This window comes from Chiloscyllium plagiosum, unplaced genomic scaffold, assembly GCF_037043375.1.
Source record: "Chiloscyllium plagiosum isolate Xiang-an unplaced genomic scaffold, Cpla_swu_hap1 HiC_scaffold_33, whole genome shotgun sequence".
NCBI lineage: Eukaryota > Metazoa > Chordata > Chondrichthyes > Orectolobiformes > Hemiscylliidae > Chiloscyllium > Chiloscyllium plagiosum.
The window spans coordinates 24,077,719-24,104,008 of record NW_028270171.1 but is presented as its reverse complement, the minus strand read 5'-3'; the positions used below and the strand labels follow the sequence as shown (position 1 = coordinate 24,104,008).

The 26,290-nt window shown below is 43.2% G+C and overlaps 1 protein-coding gene across 7 annotated transcripts in view; it reads left to right on the top strand.

Moving 5' to 3' along the window:
• LOC122542310 (uncharacterized) overlaps positions 1 to 23,897 on the top strand; it is a 370,387-nt gene extending 346,490 nt beyond the window's left edge. For all 7 annotated transcript variants that reach the window (XM_087978361.1, XM_087978360.1, XM_087978363.1 and 4 more), the window contains 3 exons: positions 15,710 to 15,796; positions 15,919 to 16,082; positions 19,244 to 23,897. In XM_087978361.1, the coding sequence (XP_087834487.1) occupies positions 15,710 to 15,796; positions 15,919 to 16,080 (249 nt within the window). In that variant the 3' untranslated portion in view covers positions 16,081 to 16,082; positions 19,244 to 23,897. The remainder of the gene's footprint in view (positions 1 to 15,709; positions 15,797 to 15,918; positions 16,083 to 19,243) is intronic.
• The last annotated feature ends 2,393 nt before the right edge of the window (positions 23,898 to 26,290 follow it).

Here is a 26,290-nt window from a genome sequence, read left to right as displayed (position 1 = left end):
AGTTTACAGAGAGATACTGTCAGGTTAAATAAGTAGGCGAACAATTGGCAAGTAGAGTAAAATGTGGGAAAATGTGAAGTTGTTTATTTTGGAAGAGAAAACTAAAAAAACAATATTATCTGTAAATTAGAAAAACTGCTGAAAACTGCAACACAAAGAGACCTGGGGGATAACTGTGCAGAAAACTCAAAGAGCTGTACACAGAAGCACAGCAGGTAATCAGGAAGGCTAATGGAATGCTGGCCCTTATTTCAAGAGGGTTGGAGTATAAGAGTAGGAAAGTCTTATTGCAACTGTTCAAGGTATTGGTGAGACCACATCTTGAGTAGTGTAAGTAATTTAAGGAAAGCTATCATTTCATTGGAGGCAGTTCCAAGAAAATTCACTAGAATGATCCCTGATACAATGGGATTGATTTATGAGCAAAGGCTAACAGGTTGGGATTTAGGTCAGAACTTATAAAATTATTAAGGGAACAGATAAGCTAGACATAAGAGAGGGTGTTTCCATTAGCGGGTGAAACTAGGACAAGAGGAGCATAGCCTCAAAATTAGGGGGAGCGGATTTAGGATTGAATTGAGAAGGAACTTCTTCACCCAGATGGTTGTGAATCTCTGCCCAGTGAAGTAGTTGACGCTACTTCAGGAAATGTTTGTAAAGCTAAGGTAGATAATTTTTTTGAGCAGTAAAGGAATTAAGGATTATAGTGAGAGGGTGAGTAAGTGGAGGTGAGTCCGTGAAAAGATCAGCCATGATCTTATTGAATGGCAGAGCAGGCTCGATGGGTCAAATGGCCTACTCCTGCTACTAGTTTTTACGTTCTTGGAGAAATGTGAGATGATCTCATTGAAAGATATAGGATTCTTAAAGGACTTGACAGGATAAACACTAATGGGACATTCCCCTCATGGGTGAGTTTAGGACCAAAGGGCACATTGTCAAAATAAAGGGGCCAATTTAAAACTGAGATCAAGGAATCCATAAAATGCAGAAAGAGGCCAGTTGGCCCGCTGAGTCTGCAGTGACCGTCTGAAGAGCATCCTATCCAGACACTCATGCTGTCACCCCACAGTTACTATGGCTAACCCACCCTGCTTGCACATCCTGGAAACTATGGGCAACTTAGCATGACCAATCTGCCTAACCTGCACATAGAATCCCTACAAGAAGAAACAGACATTAAGCCCAACAAGTCCACACTGACTCTCTGAAGAATACCCCACCCAGACCCACTCCCCCACCCTATTACTCTACATTTCCCCTGACTAATGCATCTAGCCAACACATCCTTGAACACGATGGGCAATTTGGCATGGCCAATTTACCTAACCTGCATATCGTTGAACTGTGGGAAGAAACCGGAGCACCCGGAGGAAACCCATGCAGACATGTGCAACTCCACACAGTCACCCAAGGCTGTAATTGAACCCGAGTCCCTGGTGCTGTGAGGCAGCAATGCTAACCACTGAGCCACCATGCTGCCCATTTTTGGATTGTAGGAAGGGTACCCAGCCGAAACCCAGACACCAAGGGAATGTCCAAATGTCACACAGGTCAGTCACCCCGGGCTGGGATTGAACCCAGTAAGCCGTGCTAACCATTGCACCACCATGCCTTATGAAGAGGACAAATTTCTTCTCTCCAGGAGTTGTAAATCTTTGGAACACTCTGCCATAGAGAGCTGTGAGGGCAGAGTCCTAATGTGTACTTAAGGCTGAGATGGACTCTTGATCAGTAGAGGAATCAAGAATTATGGGCATAGGGCAGGAAAATGGAGGAGGCTCAAGGGGATCAACAGCCTACTCCTGGTCCTATTTCTTTTAGTTTACGGTCTTAAGGCTCATGGGATTATATCTTGCTGGTTTTCAGAAGAGCCTGGTGTATGCAATAGCTTCCAGCAGGCTCTGAAGAATATTCACTCTAATAGAGTCACAGTCATAGAGATATACAGTACGGAAACAGACCCTTCCGTCCAACTCGTCTATGCCGACCAGATATCCCAACATAATCTAGTCCCATGTGCCAGCACTTAGTCCCTATCCCTCTAAACCCTTTCTATTCATATACCCATCCAAATGCCTTCCAAATGCTGTAACTGTACCAGCCTCCACCACTTCCTCTGACAGCTCATTCCATAGATGCACCACCCTATGCATGAAAAAGTTGCCTTTTAAGTCCCTTTTAAATTTTTCCCCTCTCGCCCTAAACCTATGCCATCTGGTTCTCAACACCTCCACCCCAGGGGAAAAGAACTTGTCTATTTACCCTATCCATGCCACTCATGATTTTATGAACCTCTATAAGAATACCCCTCAGCCTAGAGAAAACAGCCTCAGCCTATTCAGCCTCTCCCTGTAGCTCAAATCCTCCAACCCTGGCAAAATCCTTATAAATCTTTTCTGAATCCTTTCAAGTTTCACAACATTCTTCCGATAGGAAGGAGACCAGAATTGCACACAATATTCCAAAAGTGGCCTAACCAATGTCGCAACATGACCTCCCAACTCCTATACTCAGTGCTCTATCTAATAAAGGAAAGCATACCAAATGCCTTCTTCACTATCCTATCTACCTGCGACTCCACTTTCAGGGAGCTATGAACCTGCACTCCAAGGTCTCTTTATTCAGCCACACTCCCCAGGACCTTACCATTAAGTGTATAAATCCTGCTAAGATTTGCCTTTTCAAAATGCAGCACCTCGCATTTATCTAAATTAAAATCCATTGCCACTTCTCAGCCCATTGGCCCATCTGGTCCAGATCCTGTTGTAATCTGAGGTAACCTTCTTCGCTGTCCACTACACCTCCAATGTTGGTGTCATCTGCAAACTTACTATCTGTACCTCTTATGCTCGCATCCAAATCATTTATATAAATGGCGAAAAATAGTGGACCCAGCACCGATCCTTGTAGCCTGGTCACAGACCTCCAGTCTGAAAGACAACAATCCACCACCACCCTCTGTCTTATACCTTTAAGCCAGTTCTGTATCCAAATGACTGGTTGTCCCTATATTCCATGTGATCTAACCTTGCTAACCAGTCTCCCATGGGGAACCTTGTTGAACACCATCCTGAAGTCCATCTGCATCACGCCCGCCACTTTGCCCATATCAATCCTCTTTGTTACTTCTTCAAAAAAACTCAGTCAAGTTTGAGAGACATGATTTCCCATGTACAAAGCCATGTTGGCCCTCCCCTCCCCTATCAGCATTCCGAAAAGACCACTCCCTCTGTGACTCCCTCATCAGGTCCACACCCTCCACCAACCCAACCTCCACTCCCGGCACCTTCCCCTGCAACCGCAAGAAATGCAAAACTTGCGCCCACACCTCCCCCCTTACTTCCCTCCAAGGCCCCAAGGGATCCTTCCATATCTGCCACAAATTCACCCGCACCTCCACACACATCATTTTCTGCATCCGCTGCACCCGATGTGGTCTCCTTTATATTGGGGAGACAGGCCGCCTACTTGCGGAATGTTTCAGAGAACACCTCTGGGACACCCAGACCTACCAACCCAACCACCCTGTGGCTCAACACTTCAACTCCCCCTCCCACTCCATCAAGGACATGCAGGTCCTTGGTCTCCTCCATCACAAGACCATAGCAACACGACGGCTGGAGGAAGAGCGCCTCATCTTCCGCCTAGGAACCCTCCAACCACAAGGGATGAACTCAGATTTCTCTAGTTTCCTCATTTCCCCTCCCCCCACCTTGTCTCAGTCAAACCCCTCGAACTCAGCACCTCCTTCCTAACCTGCAATCTTCTTCCTGACCTCTCTGCCCCCACCCCCACTCCGGCCTATCGCCCTCACCTTATCACCCTCACCTTAACCTCCTTCCACCTATCGCATTTCCAACACCCCTCCCCTAAGTCCCTCCTCCCTACCTTTTATCTTGGCCTGCTTGGCACACTTACCTCATTCCTGAAGAAGGGCTCATGCCCAAAACGTCAATTCTCCTGCTCCTTGGATGCTGCCTGACGTGCTGCGCTTTTCCAGCAACACATTTTCAGTTCTGATCTCCAGCATCTGCAGTCCTCACTTTCTCCTACTTTATCCATAATCAGGCCTTGTCTTTCCAAATGCATGTACATCCTGTCCCTCAGGATTCCCTCCAACAACTTGCCCACCACTAATGTCAGGCTCACAGGTCTATCGTTCCCTGGCTTGTCCTTACCATCCTTCTTAAACAGTGGCATCACATTAGCCAACCTCCAGTCTTCTGGCACCTCACCTGTGGCTATCAATGATACAAATATCTCAGCAAGGGGCCCAGCAATCACTTCCCCAGCTTCCCACAGTGTTCTAGGGTACACCTGATCAGGTCTGGGATTTATCCATCTTTCTGCTTTTCAAGACGCCCAGCACTTCCTCCTTTGTTACATGGACATTTTTTAAGATGTCACCATCTATTCCCCTACATTGTATATCTTCCATGTCCTTCACAGTAAACACTGATGCAAAATACTCATTTAGAATCTCCCCATCTCCTGTGGTTCCATACTTAGGCTGCCTTGCTGATCTTTGAGGGGTCCTATTCACTCCCGAGTTACCCTTTTGTCCTTAATATATTTATAAAATCCCTTTGGATTCTCCTTAACCCTATTTGCCAAAGTTAGCTCATGTTCCCTTTTTGCCCTCCTGATTTCCTTCTTAAGTATACTCTTACTGCCTTTATACTGTTATGAGGATTCACTCAATCTCTGCGGTTTATACCTGACATATGCTTCCTTTTTCTTCATCAAATCCTCTATTTCTCTAGTCGTTCAGCATTCTCTACAACTACCAGCCTTTCCTTTCACCCTAATAGGAATATACTGTGTCTCGTCACAATTTTGAAGGTTTCCCATTTTCCAGCCAATCCTTGACCTGCGAACATCTGCCCCCAAACAACTTTTGAAAGTTCTTGCCTAATACCGTCAAAATTGGCCTTCCTCCGATTTAGAACTTCAACTTTTAGATCGGTCTACCCTTTTCCATCATTATTTTAAAATGAACTTAATTATGGTCACTGGCCCCAAAGTGCTCCCCCACTGACCACTCTGCCACTCTCACCTGTAGTGCCTTGTTTCCCAAGAGTAGGTCAAGATTTGCACCTTCTCTAGTAGGTACATCCACATACTGAATCAGAAAATTTTCTTGTACACACTTAACAAATTCCTCTCCATCTAAACCCTTAACACTATGGCAGTTCCAGTTTATGTTTGGAAAGTTAAAATCCCCTACCATAACCACCCTGTTATTCTTACAGATAACGGAGATCTCCTCACAAAGTTGTTTCTCAATTTCCTGCTGACTATTGGAGGTTCTATAATACAATCCCAATAAGGTGATCATCCCTTTCCTATTTCTCAGTTCCACCAAAATAACTTCCCTGGATGTATTCCCAGGAAATCCTAAGTACAGTTGTAATGCTATCCCTTACCAAAATCACCACTCCCCCTCCTCTCTTTCTATCCTTCTTTATAGCATTTGTATCCTGAAATGTTAAGCTGCCAGTCCTATCCATCCCTGAGTGACGTATCTGTAATTGCGACAATATCCCAATCCCATGTTCCTAACCATGCCCTGAGTTCATCTGCCTTCCCTGTTAGGCCTCTTGCATTGAAATAAATGCAGTTTAATTATTCAGTCCTGCCTTGTTCTCGGCTTTGTTCCTGTTTGCCCTGACTGTTTGACTAGCTCCTTTTTCCAACTGTCCCAGTTTCAGATTGATCTCCTTGATTGCTATGTCCCTAGGTCCCACGCCCCCCCCCCCCCCTCCCACCACCCCACCATCTTCCCACGCCCCCCCCCCCCCCCCCCAAACCTTACTAGTTTAAATCCTCCCAAGCAGCTCTTGCAAATCTCTGTGCCAGTATATTAGTCCCCTTCCGATTCAGGTGCAAGCCATCATTTTTGTACAGGTCAATTCTACCCCAGAAGACATTCCAATAATCCAAAATTGTGAACCCTTCTCCCTTGTACCAGCTCCTCAGCCACGCATTCATCTGCTGTAACCTCTTACTCCTACCCTCACTAACTCCAGTGTGTACAACGATCTCCTCCTGGTCCCTCTCCCCTTTGAGAGCATTCTGCACCCTCTGTAACTGTATGATGTGGGAGCTGGCTGATTCCATTGTGAACCGCAGTGACCACATCTGCAACAAGTGTTGGTTGCTTTACGAACTCCAGCTCAGAGTTGATGATCTGGAATCTGAGCTTCAAACACCTTGGCACATCCAGGAGGGGGAGAGTTCCCTGGGCGCTTTGTTTCAGGAGGCAGTCACACCCAGTAGATTGAGTAATTCAAATGATCAGCGACAACAGGGTGTGACTGTAAGTGAGGCAGGTAGGGGGATTCTGAGTTCAGGAGTGGAGAAACCTCAGCCCCTGACCTTATCCAGTAGGTATGAGATTGTTGCTCCCTGTGTGGATGAGGGAAAGGGCTGTGGACAGGATGAGCCAGCTGACTACAGCACCATGGTTCAGAAGGCCATTGAAGAGGGGGGAGCAAAAAGACAAGTAGTTGTTATTAGAGATCCTATAATTAGGGGGAAAGATAATATCTTTTGCAAGCCTGATTGGGAGTCCCGTATGGTGTGTTGCCTGCCCGGTGCCAGGGTGCAGGATATCTCCGACTGGCTTGAAAGGATACTGGAGCAGGAGGGGGAGGATCCAGTTGTTGTGGTCCACGTTGGCACTACCAACATAGGCAAGGCGAGGAAGGAGAACCTGTTTGGGGATTATCAAGCACGAGGAAGGAAATTGAAGAACAGGTCCTCAAGGGTCATAATCTTTGGATTACTGCCCAAGCCACGTGTTATTGGCATAGGGATAAGAAAATTAGGGAAGTAAATATGTGAGTAAGAGATTGGTGTGGGAAAGAGGGATTCCATTTCATGGGACATTGGCATCAGTTTTGAAACCGGAGGGATCTATACTGATGGAATGGTCTCTACCTGAACCAATCTGGAAGCAGTGTTCTGCTGAAAAAGATAAATAGGGTGGTCACTAGGACTTTAAACTTGAGAGTTGTGGGAGTCAAGTAGAAAGATAAGCAACAGGTTAGCATGTGTGCAGAGATTAAGTTCAAGGCAGGAGTGAAGCAAAAAGGAATGGGACTTTAGGACATTGGAGATGTTGGAAATCATGAGGATAAGAAAATTAGCATTAAGGCGCTTTATCTAAATGCTCGTAGTATTCATAACAAAGCAGATACATTAATGGCACAAATCATCGTGAATGATTATAATGTGGTAGGCATCACAGAGACATGGTTGCAGGAGATTCAGGATGGGCAGTTAAACATCCAAGGATTTACAACTTATCGAAAAGACAGGGAGATGGGCAGAGGGGGCGGGGTTGCCTTGTTAGTTAAGAATGAGATTAAATCTATGCACTGAATGACATAGGGTCAGATAATGTGGAGTCTGTGTGGGTGAAGTTGAGGCACCACAAAGGCAAAAAAAACATAATGGGTGTTGTGTACAGACCTCCCAGCAGTGGTCAGGATCAGGGGCGCAAGATGTACTGAAAGGCAAGGTCACGGCGATCATGGGGGACTTCAAGATGCAGGTGCACTGGGTGAATAATGTTGCCGGTGGATCCAAAAGAAGAGAATTTATGGAAGGTTTACAGGATGGCTTTTTGGAACAGCTTGTGACGGAGCCCACAAGGGAGCAGGCTATTCTGGACTTAGTTCTATGTAACAAACAGACTTTATAAAAGATCTTAAAGTAAAGGAACACTTAGGAGGCAGCAATCATAATATGGTAGAGTTCAGTCTGCAGTTTGAAAGAAAAAAGGCAAAATCGGATATAATGGTGTTACAGTTAAATAAAGGTAATTACAGGGACATGAGAGAGGAACTGATGAAAATCGACTGGAAGGAGACCCTAGTGGGGAAGACAGTAGAGCGGCAATGGCAGGATTTCTGGGTGTAATTGAGGATATAGAATAGAGGTTCATCCCAAAGAAAAGGAAAATTATCCAGGGAGGTGTTAGACAGCCATGGCTGACAAGGAAGTCAGGAAATATATCAAAGAAAAAGAGAGAGCCTATAAAGTGGCCAAGAGCACAGGGAAATCAGAAGATTAGGAAGACTACAAAAACAAACAGAGGATAACAAAGAGAGAAATAAGGAAGGAGAGGATCAAATATGAAGGTAAGCTAGCCAGTAATATTAGAAATGATTGTAAAAGTTTATTTCAATACATAAGACATAAACAAAAGGCCAAATGATGCAGAAAGGCTCGTGATGGGAGATAAGGAAACGTGCAGGTTAGGTGAATTGGCCATGCTAAATTACCCGTAGTGTTAGGTGAAGGGGTAAATGTAGGAGAATGGGTCTGGGTGGGTTGCGCTTCGGCGGGTCGGTGTGGACTTGTTGGGCCAAAGGGCCTGTTTCCACATTGTAAGTAATCTAATAAAAAAAAAGCTGAAGAACTTAATAAATACTTTGTGTCAGTATTCACAGTGAAAGACATGAGTAATATCCCAACAATTAAGGAGAGTCAAAGGGCAGAGATGAATATGGTAGCCATTACAAAAGAGAAAGTGCGAGAAAAGCTAAAAGGTCTAAAAATTGATAAATTTCCTGGCCTGGGTGAACTACATCCTAGAGTTCTGAGGGAGGTGGCTGAGGAAATAGCAGAGGCGTTGGTTGTAATCTTACATGGATTGGGGATTGGCTATCTGACAGGAGGCAGAGAGTTGGGATAAAAGGTTTTGTTTTGGAATGGCAGCTAGTGACAAGTGGGGTCCCACAGGGTTCAGTGTTGGGGCCACAGCTGTTCACTTTATATATTAATGATCTGGATGAAGGGACTGGGGGCATTCTGGCGAAGTTCACCGATGATACGAAGTTAGGCAGACAAGCAGGTTGTTCTGAGGAGGTGGGAGGCTGCAGAAATATTTAGACAGTTTAGGAGAGTGGTCCAGGAAATGGCTGATGAAATTCAACGTGAGCAAGTGCTAGAACTTGCACTTTGGAAAAAAGAATACAGGCATGGACTATTTTTTTTAAACAGTGAGAAAGTTCATAAAACCAAAGTACAAAGGGATCTGGGTACGCTAGTCCAGGATTCACTAAAGGTTGACTTGCAGGTTAAGTCCATAGTTAAGAAAGCAAATGTAATGTTGTCATTTATCTCAAAAGGGTTGGAATACAAAGGCAGTGATATGCTTCTGAGACTTTATAAAGCTCTGGTTAGGTGTCATTTAGAATACTGTGTCCAGTTTTGGGCCCTACACCTCAGGAAGGGCATACTGGCACTGGAGCTGTCCAGCGGAGATTCACACGGATGATCCCTACAATGGTAGGCCTAACATGCGATGAACAGCTGAGGATTCTGGTGTTGTATTCCTTAGAGTTTAGAAGGTTGAGGAGACATAGAGTCACAGAGATGTACAGCATGGAAACCGACCCTTCGGTCCAACCCGTCCATGCCAACCAGATATCCCAACCCAATCTAGTCCCACCTGCCAGCACCCGGCCCTTATCCCTCCAAACCCTTCCTATTCATATACCCATCCAGATGCCCCTTAAATATTGCAATTGTACCAGCCTCCGCCACTTCCTCTGGCAGCTCATTTCATATACGTACCACCCTCTGCATGAAAAGGTTGCCCCCTTGGGTCTCTTTTATATCTTTCCCCTCTCACCCTAAACCTATGCCGTCTAGTTCTGGACTCCCTGACCCCAGGGAAAAGACTTTGTCTATTTACTCCATGCCCCTCATAATTTTGTAAACCTCTATAAGGTCACCCCTCAGCCTCTGACGTTCCAGGGAAAACAGCCCCAGCCTATTCAGCCTCTCCCTATAGCTCAAATCCTCCAACCCTGGCAACATCCTTGTAAATCTTTTCTGAACCCTTTCAAGTTTCACAACATCTTTCCGATAGGAAGGAGACCAAAATTGCATGCAATATTCCGACAGTGGTCTAACCAATGTCATGTACAGTCGCAGCATGACCTCCCAACTCCGTACTCAATACTCTGACCAAAAAAGAAAAGCATACCAAACATCTTCTTCACTATCCTATCAACCTGCGACTCCACTTTCAAGGGGCTATGAACCTGCACTCCAAGGCCTCTTTGTTCAGAAACACTCCCTAGAAACTTAACATTAAGTGTATAAGTCCTGCTAAGATTTGCTTTCCCAAAATGCAGCACCTTGCATTTATCTGAATTAAACTCCATCTGCCACTTCTCAGCCCATTGCACCATCTGGTCAAGATCCTGTTGTAATCTGAGGTAACCCTCTTCGCTGTCCACTACACCTCCAATTTTGGTGTCATCTGCAAACTTACTAACTGTACCTTTTATGCTCGCATCCAAATTATTTACATAAATGACAAAACGTAGAGGACCCAGCACCGATCCTTGTGGCAAACTTACAAGATAATGCATGGCTTAGAAAGGGTGGACGCTGGGAGATTGTTTCCGTTAGGCGGGGATACTAGGACCCATGGGCATAGCCTTAAAATTAGAGGGGGTCAATTTAGAATGGAAATGAGGAGACATTTCTTCAGCCAGAGAGTGGTGGGCCTGTGGAATTCATTGCCACGGAGCACAGTGGAGGCCAGGACGTTAAGTGTCTTCAGGGCATAGATTGATAAATTCTTGATCTCGAAAGGAATTAAGGGCTGTGGGAAAAGTGCGGGTAAGTAGAATTGAAACACCCATCACCATGATTAAATGGTAGAGTGGACTTGATGGGCCGAATGGTCTTATGGAGATACTTTTGATCCTGCCATCAGGGAGGAAACACACCGTTCTGATTTTGCTGCCAGCTGCAGAAATGTCTGTCTGTGCCTCTGACTAGAGTCCCCTATCACAATTGATGTCTTGGAACCCAACGTACCCCATTCTCGGTACCAGAAACTTGGCTGTACATGCTATATTCCCCTGAGAGTCCATCACCCCCTACATTTTCCAAAACAGCATACTTGTTTGAGATGGGAATAGCCACAGGGGTCTCCTGTACTACTTGCCTGCCCCTCCTATCTTTCCTGGAGTTAACCCATCTACCTGACTGTATCTGCAGCTTTTCTCCCTTCCTAAAACTTCCATCACACCCCCAGCTCTTGTAAATTCCTCATTGCCTCTAAGTGCTGCTCCAACTGATCCATGCAAAATGATTGGATTTGCAACTAAAGACACTTGCTGCAGACATAATCATAAGTAACATGAAAACTCTCCCTAAACTCCCACATCAATCTACTAAAGGCCATCTTTGCTCCTTCATAATCTGTAGACCCAGAAAATAGCACCATCTTATTGCTTACTTATAACTGAGGTCCTATTCTCTGAACTTTCAGTAAATTAATAATGGGAGGACAAACCAGTCAGTAATCAAACCTCCATCCTACAGCTTTCACAGGCACAAACCTTCTAACTCATAGACAATTCAAAAACCAGTTCAAACTTTGGTTTCTCTTGGTTAGATTGGTTGTCTCCCTATAAGGCCCCAGTTAACATTCAACATTTGCTTCTCTGAATCCAGTATAATGCATCTCTGGAACTGAAACGACTACTGTATTCTTTGAACAAGAATCAACCTGCCATTTGTGGCTGGTACAGTGGCTCAGTGGTTAGCAGTGCTGCCTCACAGCACCAGGGAGGATTCAGTTCCTGCCTTGGGTGACTGTCTGCATGAAGTTTGCACATTCTCCCCATGTCTGCGTGGATTTCCTCCCACAATCCAAAGATGTTCGTTTCAGGTGAATTGGCCGTGCTAAATTGCACATGGTGTTAGGTGCATTAGTCAAGGGTAAACATAGGGTAGGGGGAGGGCTCTGGCGGGTTATTCTTCGGAGGGTCGGTGTGGATGTGTTGGGCCAAATGGCCTGTTTCCATACTGGAGGGAATCTAATCTAATTTTAACTTCCAGGCCTGGCCTCAAACAAATATCAGGCTTTTTTTATGTTCTCTTTCTTTTAAAACAAGTTGCTGCTCATAGTCCAAAGGTCTTCATCAGCTCTTAACTCACAATTCACAGCTTCAAACCAAAAATGAGAAAAGTAAAAATGAAAAATCAGCAAAGGTTCTAATGCTTGCTTGTGCAGAATCTTCAGTATCCACACTGAGGAGTGAGATTTTATCAGTATTTTCAGGAAGGTGCCAATTTTACCATGCTGGAATTATTTCTAAAATGCACATGCTGTTCATTTGGCAATGCCCAAGACTCTTAACTATGACTGAGTGTATGTTGCTGTGGTGAGGAGTTTAAATTTAACTGGTGTACATGTATAGACGTTACTCTCTATAACAGGAATTACTCACCAAAAGATGTTTCATTCAAAGGAAATCTGCTCACAGCAGTCTCTATAAGCTCCATAAAAGATGTTTCTGTGTGCATCAGTCTTGACATTGTCAGTTGTCAAAGTTAGAAATGCAGTTCCCCACGTTTTTTGATTTTTGTTCTTATTGCATTTCCCTGGGGGCCAGTGCTTTTGATTCATTAATTCAGATGGGTGATTTTCTGGTTGGATTTTCAAAAAGAAGAGCTCGGCTTTGGGCTCCTGTGGCATAGCAGCAGTGTCCCTATTCCTCATCCAGAAGTATGTCATAACATCTGAACAGATTGATTAAAATTACCAAGTGGGTTCTTGCATGTGAGGTCCAGCAGAAGCTTGGAAGATTTCAGGATTGGTTGGTACCATTGAGAGTGGAGTACATTATCTCTCCCTGATATGATTTTGATTTTTACTTATAGTTTGTTTAAAAAGAGCTAGATTCTTCACCAGTGGGAAATTGGCTACTGAACACCAAAAGAGCTCAGAAGAGAAAGGTGTAAACTGATGTTTGTGCTAAACTATAAATATTAATAAAGTCCCTATAAATAGAGTCCTAGAGATGTACAGCATGGAAACAAATCCTTCAGTCCAACTAGCTCCTGCCAACCAAATATCCTAAATTAATCTCATCCCATTGCTGGCTTTTGACACATATTCCTCTAAACCCTTCCTATTCTTATTAGGGTAGTTCTTCTATAACACATGGTTGCATTCTTTTGCACCCCTGTGTTATAGAAACATCGTGCTTTAGAAACAGCGCTTAAAGTGTTGGCAAAGTAATCGTGCCACAGCCAATACACTTTTTAAAAGCTTGTGCTTTAGAAACAGCGTCCTCAATTTGTCAATCGCGTTACAGCAAATTCACGTTAACGAAACACTCATTATAGCAGAACAACCTGCACCCATCCAGATGCCTTTTAAATGTTGCAATTGTACCAGCCTCCACCATTTCCTCTGGCAGCTCATTCCATACATACACCACCCTTTGTGTGAAAACGTTGCCCCTTAAATCCCTTTTAAATCTTTCCCCTCTCACCTTAAACCTGTGCCCTCTAGGTTTGGAGATCCCATCCAGGGAAGTGACCTTGGCTATTTGGCCTATCCATGCCCCTCATGATTTTATAAACCTCTATAACACATTCCTCAACCTCTGACGTTCCAGGGAAAATAGCCTCAGCTTATATAGCCTCCCCCTGCCATAGCTCAAGCCCTCCAAGCCTGGCAACATCCTTGTAACCTTTTCTGAACCCTTTCAAATTTCACAACGTTCTTCTTGTAGTAGGGAGACCAGAACTGAACGCAGTATTCCAAAAGTGGATCTTCAAAAGTCAGTTGGTGCCTAATGCAACATGTGGACGTTGATCTATTAAACACCAGGGGCTACTTTCCAGATCTTGAATGTCTTTATGTCCCTTCATCAAGTTGAAGGTGGTATTAGAAAATGTATCAAGACAGCTAGCCTCGCTACATTTTGCCCAGTTGTCAAACCTTGAAGTTGTCATCTAACAGGTGATGTATTACAGTATAAACAAAGCTCAAGAAAAATCAATGTCACGTGTCTTTTCAGTCTTACTGCTCTTCTCGATACTGATTTACTTATGATTTTCATGTAATGTAACATCTGTTTGTACACCAGATCTATTCTAAGGTGAGTTTGAAGTGTCAGTACAATATAACCAATTCCTAAGTGGAGGGTTATCACATTGAAAATGCTGTACATTATAAGTGAATCAACTACTTTAATTATCCCATAAAATGTATTATAACATATTGTAATCATCACTAATGTAATCTCAGATTGTCGCTAGTGAATAATGCTGTTAAGCGATCATCAACAAATTGGCAATTCACACCTAATGTCTCAAAGGAATAGCGCAGTGGCTCAGTGATTAGTACTGCTGGCTCACAGCACCAAGGACCCACATTCATTTCCAGCCTCAAGTGACTGTCTGTGTGGATTTTGCACATTCTCCCTGTGTCTGTGTGGGTTTCCTCTGGGTACTCCACTTTCCTCCTATAATCCAAGGGTGTCCAGGTTAGGTGGATTAAGCATGGAAAATGCAGGGTTACAGGGATACACTAGGGGGTGGACCTGGGTGAGATTCTCTTTGGAGGGCGCTGTGGACACAGTGAGTCGAATGACCTGCTCCGATGCTGTAGGGATTCTGTCTACAAAGAAACAGAAATATAGTCAAATTCTTAAATCATAGCTATAGTCAGCCTGAGACACTACAGAAAAATGGTAAAATAAAGGCTATATTTCAAGTTGCAGTGGGATTTAGTCAAAGTATCTCTTCATTTCAGTGAGCTGAAAGTAATGAAGGCAGCGGAATGTCCCTTCCTGTGAACCAAGGGACTTGGGTTCAAGTCCCACCTGCTCCAGAGATGTATCATAACATGTCTCAATACACTGATGGAAAACACTGAAGAAAATTAAACACTGACTGGCCTGAAAATGCTTGAATGCTGTGATGTTATAGTTGGATACTAATTAATGACAGTGTTGTTAGTTGATAATAATTTAGGATGTCAATTTGTAGCTGTTCAGTGCAATTGATACCAACTGAATAGAATAGAATAGAATAGAATAGAATCCCTCCAGTGTGGAAACAGGCCCTTCGGCCCAACAAGTCCACACCGACCCTCCACAGAGTATCCCACCCGAGCCCATTCCGCTCCCCTATTATTCTACATTTACCCCTGACTAATGGACCTAACATACAGATCCCTGAACACTATGGGCAATTTAGCATGGTCAATTCACCTAACCTGCATATCTTAGGACTCTGGGAAGAAACCGGAGCACCCGGAGGAAACTCACGCAGACACGGGGAGAATGTGCAAACACTTGCCCGAAGCTGGAATCAAACCCAGGTCCCTGGTGATGTGAGGCAGCAGTGCTAACCACTGAACTACCATGCCAAAACTTGTTCTAGAATAACTGGAACTAAATTAATTTCTCTTGTCTATGAAAGTGAAATTTTGCAATTAGTATTTAAAATTATAAGGCATGAGAAAAATCCAATCAAGGATGAAGTGTCAAAAACAATTTGATATTTTATTTGTAAGAATGTATTATTTAAAAATGTGCCAAATCCTGGGTATAATAATGTAAGATAAAGATAATCAAACATTTGTGTAATTTGGTAGCTCAAAGATTTCAGTGTTATTGAGTTCAAATAATGCTTGAAAAATTGTCTTTCATAGTGAATGAAAGCAGTGAGAGCAATTAACATCAAAAGTTGTCAAACATTTCTGGCAGTTCACCCCCAGTACCAGTTATTCCCCGTGTAAGCCTCCTCAAGCCTCTCCATTAGATTTTAGGCACTTGACCATGCAGTTCTACTCTGGCTGTAAGTTAAGGAATCATCTTTGTTGGATGGTTCTAGCTGATGTGTGAACTCATTCTGTGCTAATCCTCAGGTATTACTGCGGATTAAGGAGAATGAAGTGCAGAATCTCAGGAGGGAGACTATGTGCCTACGGGATGAGCTTCAGTCTGTGCAGTGGGTGAGTACAGCTCACACTCAGGAAGCTGCAGGAAGGAGTCAGGACAGTACTTCTGTCTCCTGTGTATGTGTTCAGTGTCCAGAATAACCAGAATGATTTCTGTTAATGAATTTCTTTTTCAGGATAAAAAGTATGCAACAGACAGGTACAATGAAATTTACACGGAGCTAAGTGTCATGAAGGTCAGAACAGAACGTGAACTCAACCAGGTTAAAGAGCAGTTAAAGCTGGCTATGGCTGCACTCAAGGAGAAAGATACTTTGCAGAACAGCACCACAAAGTGAAGGTGAGTTATGACCTCCATGACCCGAGACCTGGTTCCAAAGGTTGGGGCTGGCACTTGCACCGTGATAGGAAGGGCCTCAATTATAAAGTTCTGATTCTTTTTTTCAAATTCCCTCCCTGTCTATGTAATTTCCTCCTGTCCACAACCTTCCCAGATCTCTGAAACTCCTCCGATTCAGAGGCATGTTTGTCAGAGAGACGGGGGCTGAGGGAATGGATAATAATTAAATCTCCAGAGATTTTGCCAACTTAAGTTGCGATCCCTTCAGTTGAGATGAGAAAGTGAGGTCTGCAGATGCTGGAGATCAAAGTTGAAACTTTATTGCTGGAACAGCACAGCAGGTCAGGCAGCATCCAGGGATCAGGAGATTCGACATTTCGGGCACAGGCCCTTCTTCAGGAATGAGAAGAAGGGCCTGTGCCCGAAACGTCGAATCTCCTGTTCCCTGGATGCTGCCTGACCTGCTGTGCTGTTCCAGCAATAAAGTTTCAGTTGAGATGAACCAACTCAGCATTGAGGTTAAGCCTGGATCCATCTCTATCACCCAGTTGTTCCAAGTTAAATGTGAGTTTGCTATTTCATTAATTTTTAAAATATTTTCCCAAAATTTAACTGTTTAAGCATCCTAAGGATTTAAAGGGAAACTGAATAAATGTACAAAGCAGAAAGGAATAGAAGGAAATGATGATTGAGTGAGTGAGATGGAGGAGGGCTGGGAGATGGCTCATGTGACTCCAGAGAGATGCCCATTAAGCTCCTTCACAGGTGGTCTGCTGGTGGAACTGCATGGCAGGAGGAATTGTTGGATTTTTCATGTGGCGTGGTAGAAGTGGTGAGCAACGAAGGACCCTGTGGAGCCTTGAGCAAGCAGGGAGGGCCCTTTTACCATCCGACACTGCCAATTTGGTCCTGTCTTCAGGATTTCATTCAAAGCTGCCCCAGACCTGTCATGGAGACATAGAGTCCTACAGCACGGAGACGGACTCTTTAGCCCAAACTGGTCCATGCTGACCAAAATGTCTGTCCACGGTAACCCCATTTCCCTGCACTTGGCCCATATCCTTCTAATCCTTTCCTATCCATGTGTTTGTCCAAATGCCTTTTAAATAATGTACCCGCCTCAACCACTTTCGATGGCAGCTCATGCAATATGCATACCACCCTCTATGTAAAAAAGTTGCCCCATAGGTGTTTCCTTTAATTCTTTTCCATCTAGCCTTAAACTGATGCCCTCTAGTCCTCGATTCTACAACCCTTGGAGGAAGACTGAGTGCCTATCCATGCCCCTCATGATCTTATACATCTGCATAATGTCCCCCTTCAGTCTCCTACACGCTAAAGAAAAAAGTCCTAGCTTGTCCAACCTCTCCCTATAACTCAGACCAGGCAATATCCTTGTAAATTTCTTCTGCACTCTTTCCAGTTTATTAACATCCTTCCTATAACATAGTGACCAAAACAGAACACAATACTCCAAATGCATCCTCACCAACATCCTGTATTACTGCAACATAACTTCCTAACCTCTATACGATGCCCTGACTGATGAAGGCCAGTGTGCCAAAAGCCTTCTTCACTGCCATGTCTACCTGTGACTCCATTTTCAGAGAACTGTGAACCTGAACTCCAAGATCCCTCTGTTCCATACACTCCTTAAGGCCCTACCATTCACTATGTAACTTAGATTTGACTTTCCAAAATGCAAGGCCTCACATTTATCTATATTAAACTCCATTTCCCATTTCTTGGCCCACTTCTTCAGCTGATCAAGGTCCTGCTGCAATTTCTGAGAACCTTCCTCACTGTCCACATTACTGCCTATTTTAATGTAATCAGCAAACTTACTAATCATGCCTTGTACATTCTCATCCAAATCATTGATATAAATAATAAACAATAATGGGCCCAGCACTGACTTCTGAAGGACTCCACTGTTCAAAGGCCTCCAGTCCGACAAGTATCCTTCCACTATTACCTGTCCTTTTCCTCTTTATGGTGTTACTTCCAGTCAGGGCTCCTGTTACCAAGTTCCAGAACTAACCAAGGTTGAACACCTTTGCCACATTCTGATCCTTTCATTTCCAATTGAAGATTTGATGCATGTCTCCATAACTAAATGAGTGCTCAGTCAGACGCCCAAGATCTTTTCTGCATTTCTTTTTTTTGGGGATTTAGATAAATTTCCCTTTCTTCCTTCATTGTCCAGGGCTGTTACCTGGAATTTTCCTGCTTCATGTTAGAATTATGTGCCTTGTGAGAGTGGTTAGGTGCCCTTATACTAGTCTCCTGCAAGCATGAGACATTTCTTCTTATCTACTTTATCAATTCCCTGCACCAGTAAGCCTCAATCAAACCCGCCATTTCAACATCTCTATTCAAATCTACATATATTCATCTCATATAAGAATTAAGAGCAGGAAAGACCCTTCAGCCTGCTCAGTTGTTCGATAAGATCATGGCTGAGTTGATTGTGGTCTTAACTCCATTTTCCTCCCTGGCCCTCTTTATCCTTGACTCCCATGTTAATCAAAAGTCCACTTAATTCAATGTTGAACATTTGTAATGACCAAGCCTCCATGATCACCTGGAGAAGAGAATTCCACAGCCTAATGATCCTGTGAAAGAAGAAATTACTTCTCAACCTCTGTCTTAGATGTAAGGTCTTTTATTTTTAAACTCTACCCTCATAATCTTACATGTTTCAATAAGATCATATCCCATTATTCTAAATTTCAATGAGTATGGGCCAACCTGCTCAAACTTTCCTCACAAGACCAACCCCTTCATCTCAGGAATCAGCCGAGTGAAGTTTTTCTGAACTGATTCCAAGACAGGTATAACACTCCTTAAGTAAACAAAACTCTCTTAAACTTCAACTCTGTGAGCATTCTGGAGTTTTTTTGCCCTGGGCCTCAAGGATCGTTGGGCCTTGGAGACCCATGTGAATCATGGACATTAGTTTGGTCTACACCTGAAATAGTTAAGCTAAGAGCGCTGGATGTACCACTGGGTGTAAACAGGAAAGATATACTTCATCAGTGAGGCCTAACATATTGATGAATTCAGAGAAAGAAGAAACGGAAAATTTGGAAAGGTTTTTAAAAGAGTAAGAGGAAAGATCATTCATTCCTTCTTCTGTTTCCTTTTGTCTTCCTTCACAGATCAGAGCTTTGGTATCACCACACGGGAAGAGAAGTTAAATTTAATGCTTAAGCCTTCAGTAGTGATCCAAGATGGTCAAAATCCCTGAGAGTGAGGAGCTATGAAGAAAAAAACAACCACTCCTTTTTCCTTGTTTTTTTTTCTTAATAACATCTCCCACTGTGGATTACTGCTGTGAAATTAAAAGTGAATAGATATATAGAAATATATTCACACAGGTTATCAATTTAATCCCTTGCTGCCTTCGAAACCCTGTTTTTGTCTCCCAGCCAAGCACTCTTCGGTTTAGCTGTTACCACAGCGACGTTAATGCCGACAGTGATCTTTCCATCATCCAATGCTTGAAGGTAGCTGACTGCATTCTGCAGCAATTGCTACTTGTTGGGTTCCTCGTGTGGCCCCCTCCCTTGCACTTCCCCTTTTTATTTTGGTGGGGCGCCAGGAATTATGGTTGTCAACATTCCCCCAGACTGGTCACCGGAACGTTCATCTAGCCAATGGGAAAGTGAGCAGGCTCTATGTTACCCAATTAGATGGCTTTTGACTGTCACTCAGACTCCCAACATTTTTGTCGTTGTTAAAAAAAAGTTGAGAGTTTATTTTAAATTGATATTTCTTCTCCAGGGCTTGCTTGTCCTTGAGACTCTTGGGTAATTCTGCAAGAGTCAACAACTCTCACTGCAGATCCACTTGGTGAAACCGACTGTATGGCAAATCCCAGGACCCAATCTGGATAAACATTGCATTTAAGAAGAACAACTATTTTTTTAAATAATTAAAAGCAGTTTATTACTCCTGTTAACTGATATATAAAGCACTATTTGAGGGTAACATGTTGCAATCTTTTGAAATAACAGGTGGGTTTTTAATAATCGCATATATATTTTTGTGTATTTTCCCCACTGCAAGTCAGACATCCCTTAAAACCAGCACTTAGGCTGTGCCCAGGAACACAGGACATGGAACAAGAGACAGCAGTTGCTTGACTGTTCCATTGCTCAGTCACCAAAGATTTGCTTAATTCCAGCAGCCTCAGTTTCAAACCCATTAGCACTGGCATCCAGCAGGAACCGTTGAAGGGGAAGTCACCTCATGTCTGCCTGCCGTCATGGAGTTTGAAGATGGCTGTTGAAAGTCACATTGCAAGAGGACAGCGAGAAATCTCATCTTGTTTTCCTTTGTCCTGTTTTTCCAGTTCCACTGCTTCTCAAAGGGTGTTGTCCCTACACAGTAATAACTCGCTGGGCTCCCTCCATCTATCTCTCCTTCTTAACCAAGTGTCCTGATTTCATGTGCAGTTTGGTTTATGTAGGTATAGGGGGTGGAGGGCTGAACATCTGCAGTATTATGGTGGAAAAAAAGGTTTACAGAGAGTCTCTGATCAATGCCAACAGAATTTCAGGAAGATCTGAAATTGCTATCTGAACTGCTATGGATACGCTACTTCTGTTCATTATTGTCTTGTAAGTAGAAGATGCGCGATAGCAGCAGAGAAAACGTAAATGTAAATTGTCCCAAATAAGGCAAAGAGGAGTTGGTTCAGTTATTTTTGGTAAGCTGTAACCATTCATCACTATGCTTAAGTTCAAATATCATGGATACAGTGAAATCCTTGTATCAAAGTGTCTATTTGTTTAATATGGTATGGACACCATCTCCTTGTATGGAAACTATTCATGTAGGTAGATATGGTTCACTTCTCTGAAATGGCCATGCAAACCACTCTTGTTTTAATGCTAATTAGAGATGGGCAACAAATGCTGGTCTTGTCAATGACCCCACATCCCGTCAAAAAAAGAGTTATTAAAAAAATGAATTGATGTCCATTGAGCATTATACAGGCTGAAGAACATGCTGAGAAACATTCGATCAGTGAAGTCAACTGAAGCTGCACAGTAAGCTAACTGTTGCACCAGCTATCCAGCCCTCACTTTCACACCTTCTCTCCAGGCTGTCGGACCCAGCAGCAACCAGGACTTGACTCTTTGTCAGTTTTCCTCGCTCACCCTCTTCCATGTCAGATGGACTTGACTTTCATCTCCCATTGCCAAGAGCATCACCCATGAACAAAACTGACCCATCCAATGTGTCTGATTTATGTTGGCTGTTGTCCAACATCTGGTCCTGAAGGAGCATAATTCTCCTCCAGTCAAACAATGGCCAGACCAAAGCCATTGTCTTCAGTCCCAACTACAAACTCCATTCGCCATCTACTTCCTGTGCTCACTGATATGCACTGGTTCCCAGTCCAACAAGCCGTAGATTTTATAACTCATGCTTGTTCTGAAATCGCTCCATGGCTTCACCCTCCCTCTTGGTGATCTCCCCATCCTCACAACTGTCTGAGATCTGTTTTAGCCATCACCATGTCATTAACAGACTGATCTTCATCTGCCGGGCCCTAAGCTGTAGAATTCCTTCCCTAAACCTCTCTGCATCTTACTAAACTGTGTTGCCAACCAGGGACCTGAATGTTCTTGTGAAGGCTGCACACAAGTACGTTGTTCTTTTTTTTAATAAATATTTTTATTGAGAAGAAAGAAAGTTTTTAGGTATTTTACAAAATTACAAAACTATTACAAAATAGTGTAATTACTTTACAATATATTGACAATATCAGTATTTAGAAAAAGTTAACTACTAATCAACTCTACAAATTACCAAAACACAAAATAAGATCTGCTCGGTCACACCAGAATCTGTAAAAGACCTGCAGCGTTTTATCACTGTCTTAATAGCTCCTTACTGGTTCACTGTCAATTTCGCGTTGATAACCTTTCCCTTCCACCCAAGATATTGTCACAATTAAATACTGCAATAACATTAGTTGTTTTAGTGTACCTTCAGGCAGCTGTCACATAAACAATTTGGACATAATTCTTGCTGCCGAGTACCTCTGACCACAAATGTCTAGTCTGCATTTCTCTGATGCCACTCTAAGCTGCAGGTCTGAACACTCAGTAAACCATCTGTTTTGTATATCAATATGCTTGAATAAAGTTAGTGCTTTTCACATCTTATTGCTTACAACAAAGAAAAATCCCTGTGTACACGATTCTTTTTTATTTAATTGTTCACAGGATGTTAGGATCACTGGCAAAGCCAGCATTTGCTGCCCATCCCTAATTGCCTTTGAGAAAGTGTTGGTTAGCCTCACCTTCTTGAACCAGTGCTATCCTTATGATCTGGGAACATCCATAATGATGTCAGGGAGAGAGATCCAGGATTTTAGTCACATGACAGTGAAGAAATGGTGATATATTCCCAAGTCAGGATGGTATGTGGCTTGGAGTGGAACTTGCAACCTGTGGGGTTCTTGTTGGCTGAGCCTGTCCTGCTAGACATTAGAAATCACAGGTTTGAAGGGTGCTGCCTAAGGAGCCTTGGTGAGTTCCTGTCATGTACTTTGAAGAAGGCACACACTGCTGCCACTATGCATCAATAGTAAGGCAGAGAATGTTGAAGGCGGTGAATGTGATGCCAATTGAGTGGCTATTTTACATGGATGGTGTCAAGCTTTTTGAGTACTGTTGGAACTGCACTCATACAGGCAAATTCCAGCACAGTCTGACTTGTCTCTTGTGGTTGGTGAACAAGAGGTGAATTACTCATTGCAGAGTTCCTAGCCTCTAATCAGGTATTGGCTGGTCCAGTGCAATCTTTGGTCGACTTAGCCCCAAGATATTGATAACAGGGGAATTGAGTAGCAATGGTAATGCCATTGCATATCAAGGGAAAATGGTTAGATTCTCTCTTGTTGGCAATGGTCATTGCCTGGCACCAGTGTGAGCATGGATGTTATTTGTCTTTTATTAGCCCAAGCCTCAATATTGTCCAAGTCTTGCTGCATATGTACACAGAGAGGGAGTGAGGACTGCAGTTGCTGGAGATCAGAGTCGCAAAGTGTGATGCTGGAAAAGCACAGCAGGTCAGGCAGCATCCGAGAAGCAGAAAATTCATGTTTCGGGCATAAGCCCTTCATCAGTAATGGGGCTTCATCATTCCTGATTAAAGGCTTATGCCCGAAATGTCGACTCTCCTGCTTCTTGGGTGTTGCCCAACCTGCTGTGCTTTTCCAGCGCCACACTTTTCGACTGCATGTGAACACAGACTGTTTTTAATATTTGAGCAGTTGTGAATGGTATTGAACATTATACAATCATCTACGAACATCCCATCTCTAAACTTATGTGAAGGGAAGGTCATTGATGAAGCAACTGAAGATGGTTGCGCCTAGAACACTATTCTCAGGAATTCCTGCAGAGATGTCCTCAGACTGAGATAATTGACCTCCAACAACCACAACCATCTTCCTTTTTGTTCAGCATGACTCCAATAAATGGAAATCTTTTCCCCGATTTCTACTGACTTCAGTTTTGTGAGGTCTCCTTGATCTCAGTCAAGTGCTGCCTTGATGTTAAAGGCAGTCACTTTTATCTCTTCTCATCTCATCCCTACCACAGGTTATAATTTGACTCATAAACCACACAAAATGCTTTACAAAGTTACAATAAACATGGGTTACTAGAAGAAGCACTGCAGGCAGCTGCCATGTATCAAGCAAGCCGCTGTGTGATATGAAGTTATTGCAATAATCTATAAGAATATTTTTCAATGTAGAGTACACTATAAAATAAATCTGTTTAAATATGAGTGAAAATTTGAAAAGTTATTCAGTTTGTGGCTCAGCAACTTCCAGCTATACAGGATGCAGAAGTAACGTCAACAATTTCATAACAAATAGGAACAGGATAAGACTGTTCAACCCAACAAGCCTACTCCAACGTGAAATAATATCTGGCTTAAAGTCAAGTGGATTATCTAACATCTTCACCACTCCATGTGAGATAGATTAGGGGTCTTCTTCACACCTTCAAATACAGGGTATCGTAACACCAGAATATGCTACCCCAAGACTAGACCATCTAAACAAGCACATGAAGGAAAAGGAAATAGAGGGTTATGATGATTAAGTTTGAAGAGGAAAGATGGAAGGAGGTCCAAGTGGAGTATGAAGAGCAGCGTGGATCGGCCAGGCCAAATGGTCTGATGCTTCACAATATAATCTTTAGCCATCACCTTCCTGATGAAGCTTTGAGCCACCGGTCCCAGTATGTCATTATGAAGCTGGATGTCAGATTTTTGTTGGTAATGCTCCTTCGAAACATTTTGAAAGGTGTTACTACTTAAAAGTACTACGTAAAACATGTTTTTGTAAAATTTGCCAGAAACTTCATTGCAAAGAACAAGATAGAAGCAAAGTTAAAAATCACAAAATACCATGTTATAGTCCAACAGGTTTAATTGGAAGCACACATCAAGATAGAAGCAGGGACAGTTGCATCAATATTCTTCTCCCAGCAGCATCAGCAGACACTACCATGGGTTGACACACGTCATATGGCCTGGTTCACTATGAGCAATGCCACAGTGGATCTCTGTACATTATTAGTTAGATACATGCTGCAATAGACCGTACTCCACAAGTTCCTGTCTCTGTCATTGCTGAATTAGCCAATCAGGAACCCTCGTATGGATAAACATGTGGTATATGCACCAGTCCAGGGTCAGCATTGTACTTTTCAGCACATTTGTTGACTCAGGAACCCTATGACCTGAGGAAGTGGCAGTGATTCAACACGGTAGACTTCCCTGTTTGGCAGGCATTTGGCACAATGGGTCCATCAATTATCAAGAAGTGTTGAACTTCCCAAAGCAGTCACTTCTTTGCTCCTTAAATTATTTTAGGGAATTGTTGGGCAGGATTGTGGGCTCCACCAGAGTCTGGATTGAAGGTAAATGGTGCCCAGTTCTACATTTCGGTCAAGGTGGCTTTCAGCCTGCCAGGGTCTTCTGCCCCCAATTACAGATGAGGAGAGGCGCTGATTAGAGACTTAGCGAGGGTAAATAATGGAGGCTGCCCGGGACATGTCAGAGTGCGATTCCTAGTCACTGGATGGAATCTAAGTGCCAACAAGCTCAACCTGCCTGCCTGAGTGGTGAGGTGCACCCCCAGGGCATGGCTGCTTGTTGTGCTTTTTTTTACATTAATGCATTTTGAAAGTAGCTGAAAAAGAGTTTGTTGTTGAAGCTCCCTCAGCCTGCACTGCAGCCTGGCCTTCCAGCTTCAACAGCCTGCCTATCAAAATCCATATTGATTCTCTCGAGAGTAAGCTGGGGACCTGGGAACAAACCTGACTCCAATTTTCCACTCCACAAAAGCAAACATTCAGTCTTTATAATTTTATCAAATTGAGAGAAATTAGTACTAGGGCAAACCACTTCTATTTGATCAGTCAGAATTAGCACAGTTAGATGTGAAGTTTGACTACGCGTATTTTGGCTTCAACTGCACACCACCAATGCTGAATCAATATAATCTCTTCTATCCCTGAGATTCAGTTTGATCTGGTTGCTGATGCAATGGGACACATAAACTGCCTCATATTTTGTATTATCACTAAGATGTTGTTTTTCCACCTCTGTAACATTGCACGACTTCACCTCCACCTCTGTTCATTTACTCAAAGGCTTCATTTATACCTTATTCCTGTGCAGTCCTGGCCGGTGTCTTACATTCTACCCTCTTTAAATTTGTGTTCACCCTAAACTCTCATCCAAGTCCCATTCCTCTGTCACCCCCTGTGATCACTGACTTATTTGGTCAAGCAATATCTGGATACTAAAGATTGTCATCTTTGTTTTCAAATCCCTACAATGGCTTTGTCCCCTCCCTTTCTCTGATATCAGCCCCTTAATCCTCTCTGATATCTGCATTTTGTACATTCCTAATTATAGGCCCTGCATTGGATCTAGGTACCCAAAAATGAAATTTCTCCAAAATCTGGATATTGTTTGGTCTGCACTGCAATAAATTTTGACCCTAATTAACTAGGCTTAGAAATGTCTGGAGGTTGTCAACTGCTAACTGATTTTACATACAAAACATTTCCTATGCTGGGGTAAACCATGACCCTACTCAACCATGACACTTTCTGCATCCCCTGATTACTAGATTGAGACCTTCTGATTTGAATTATGGCATT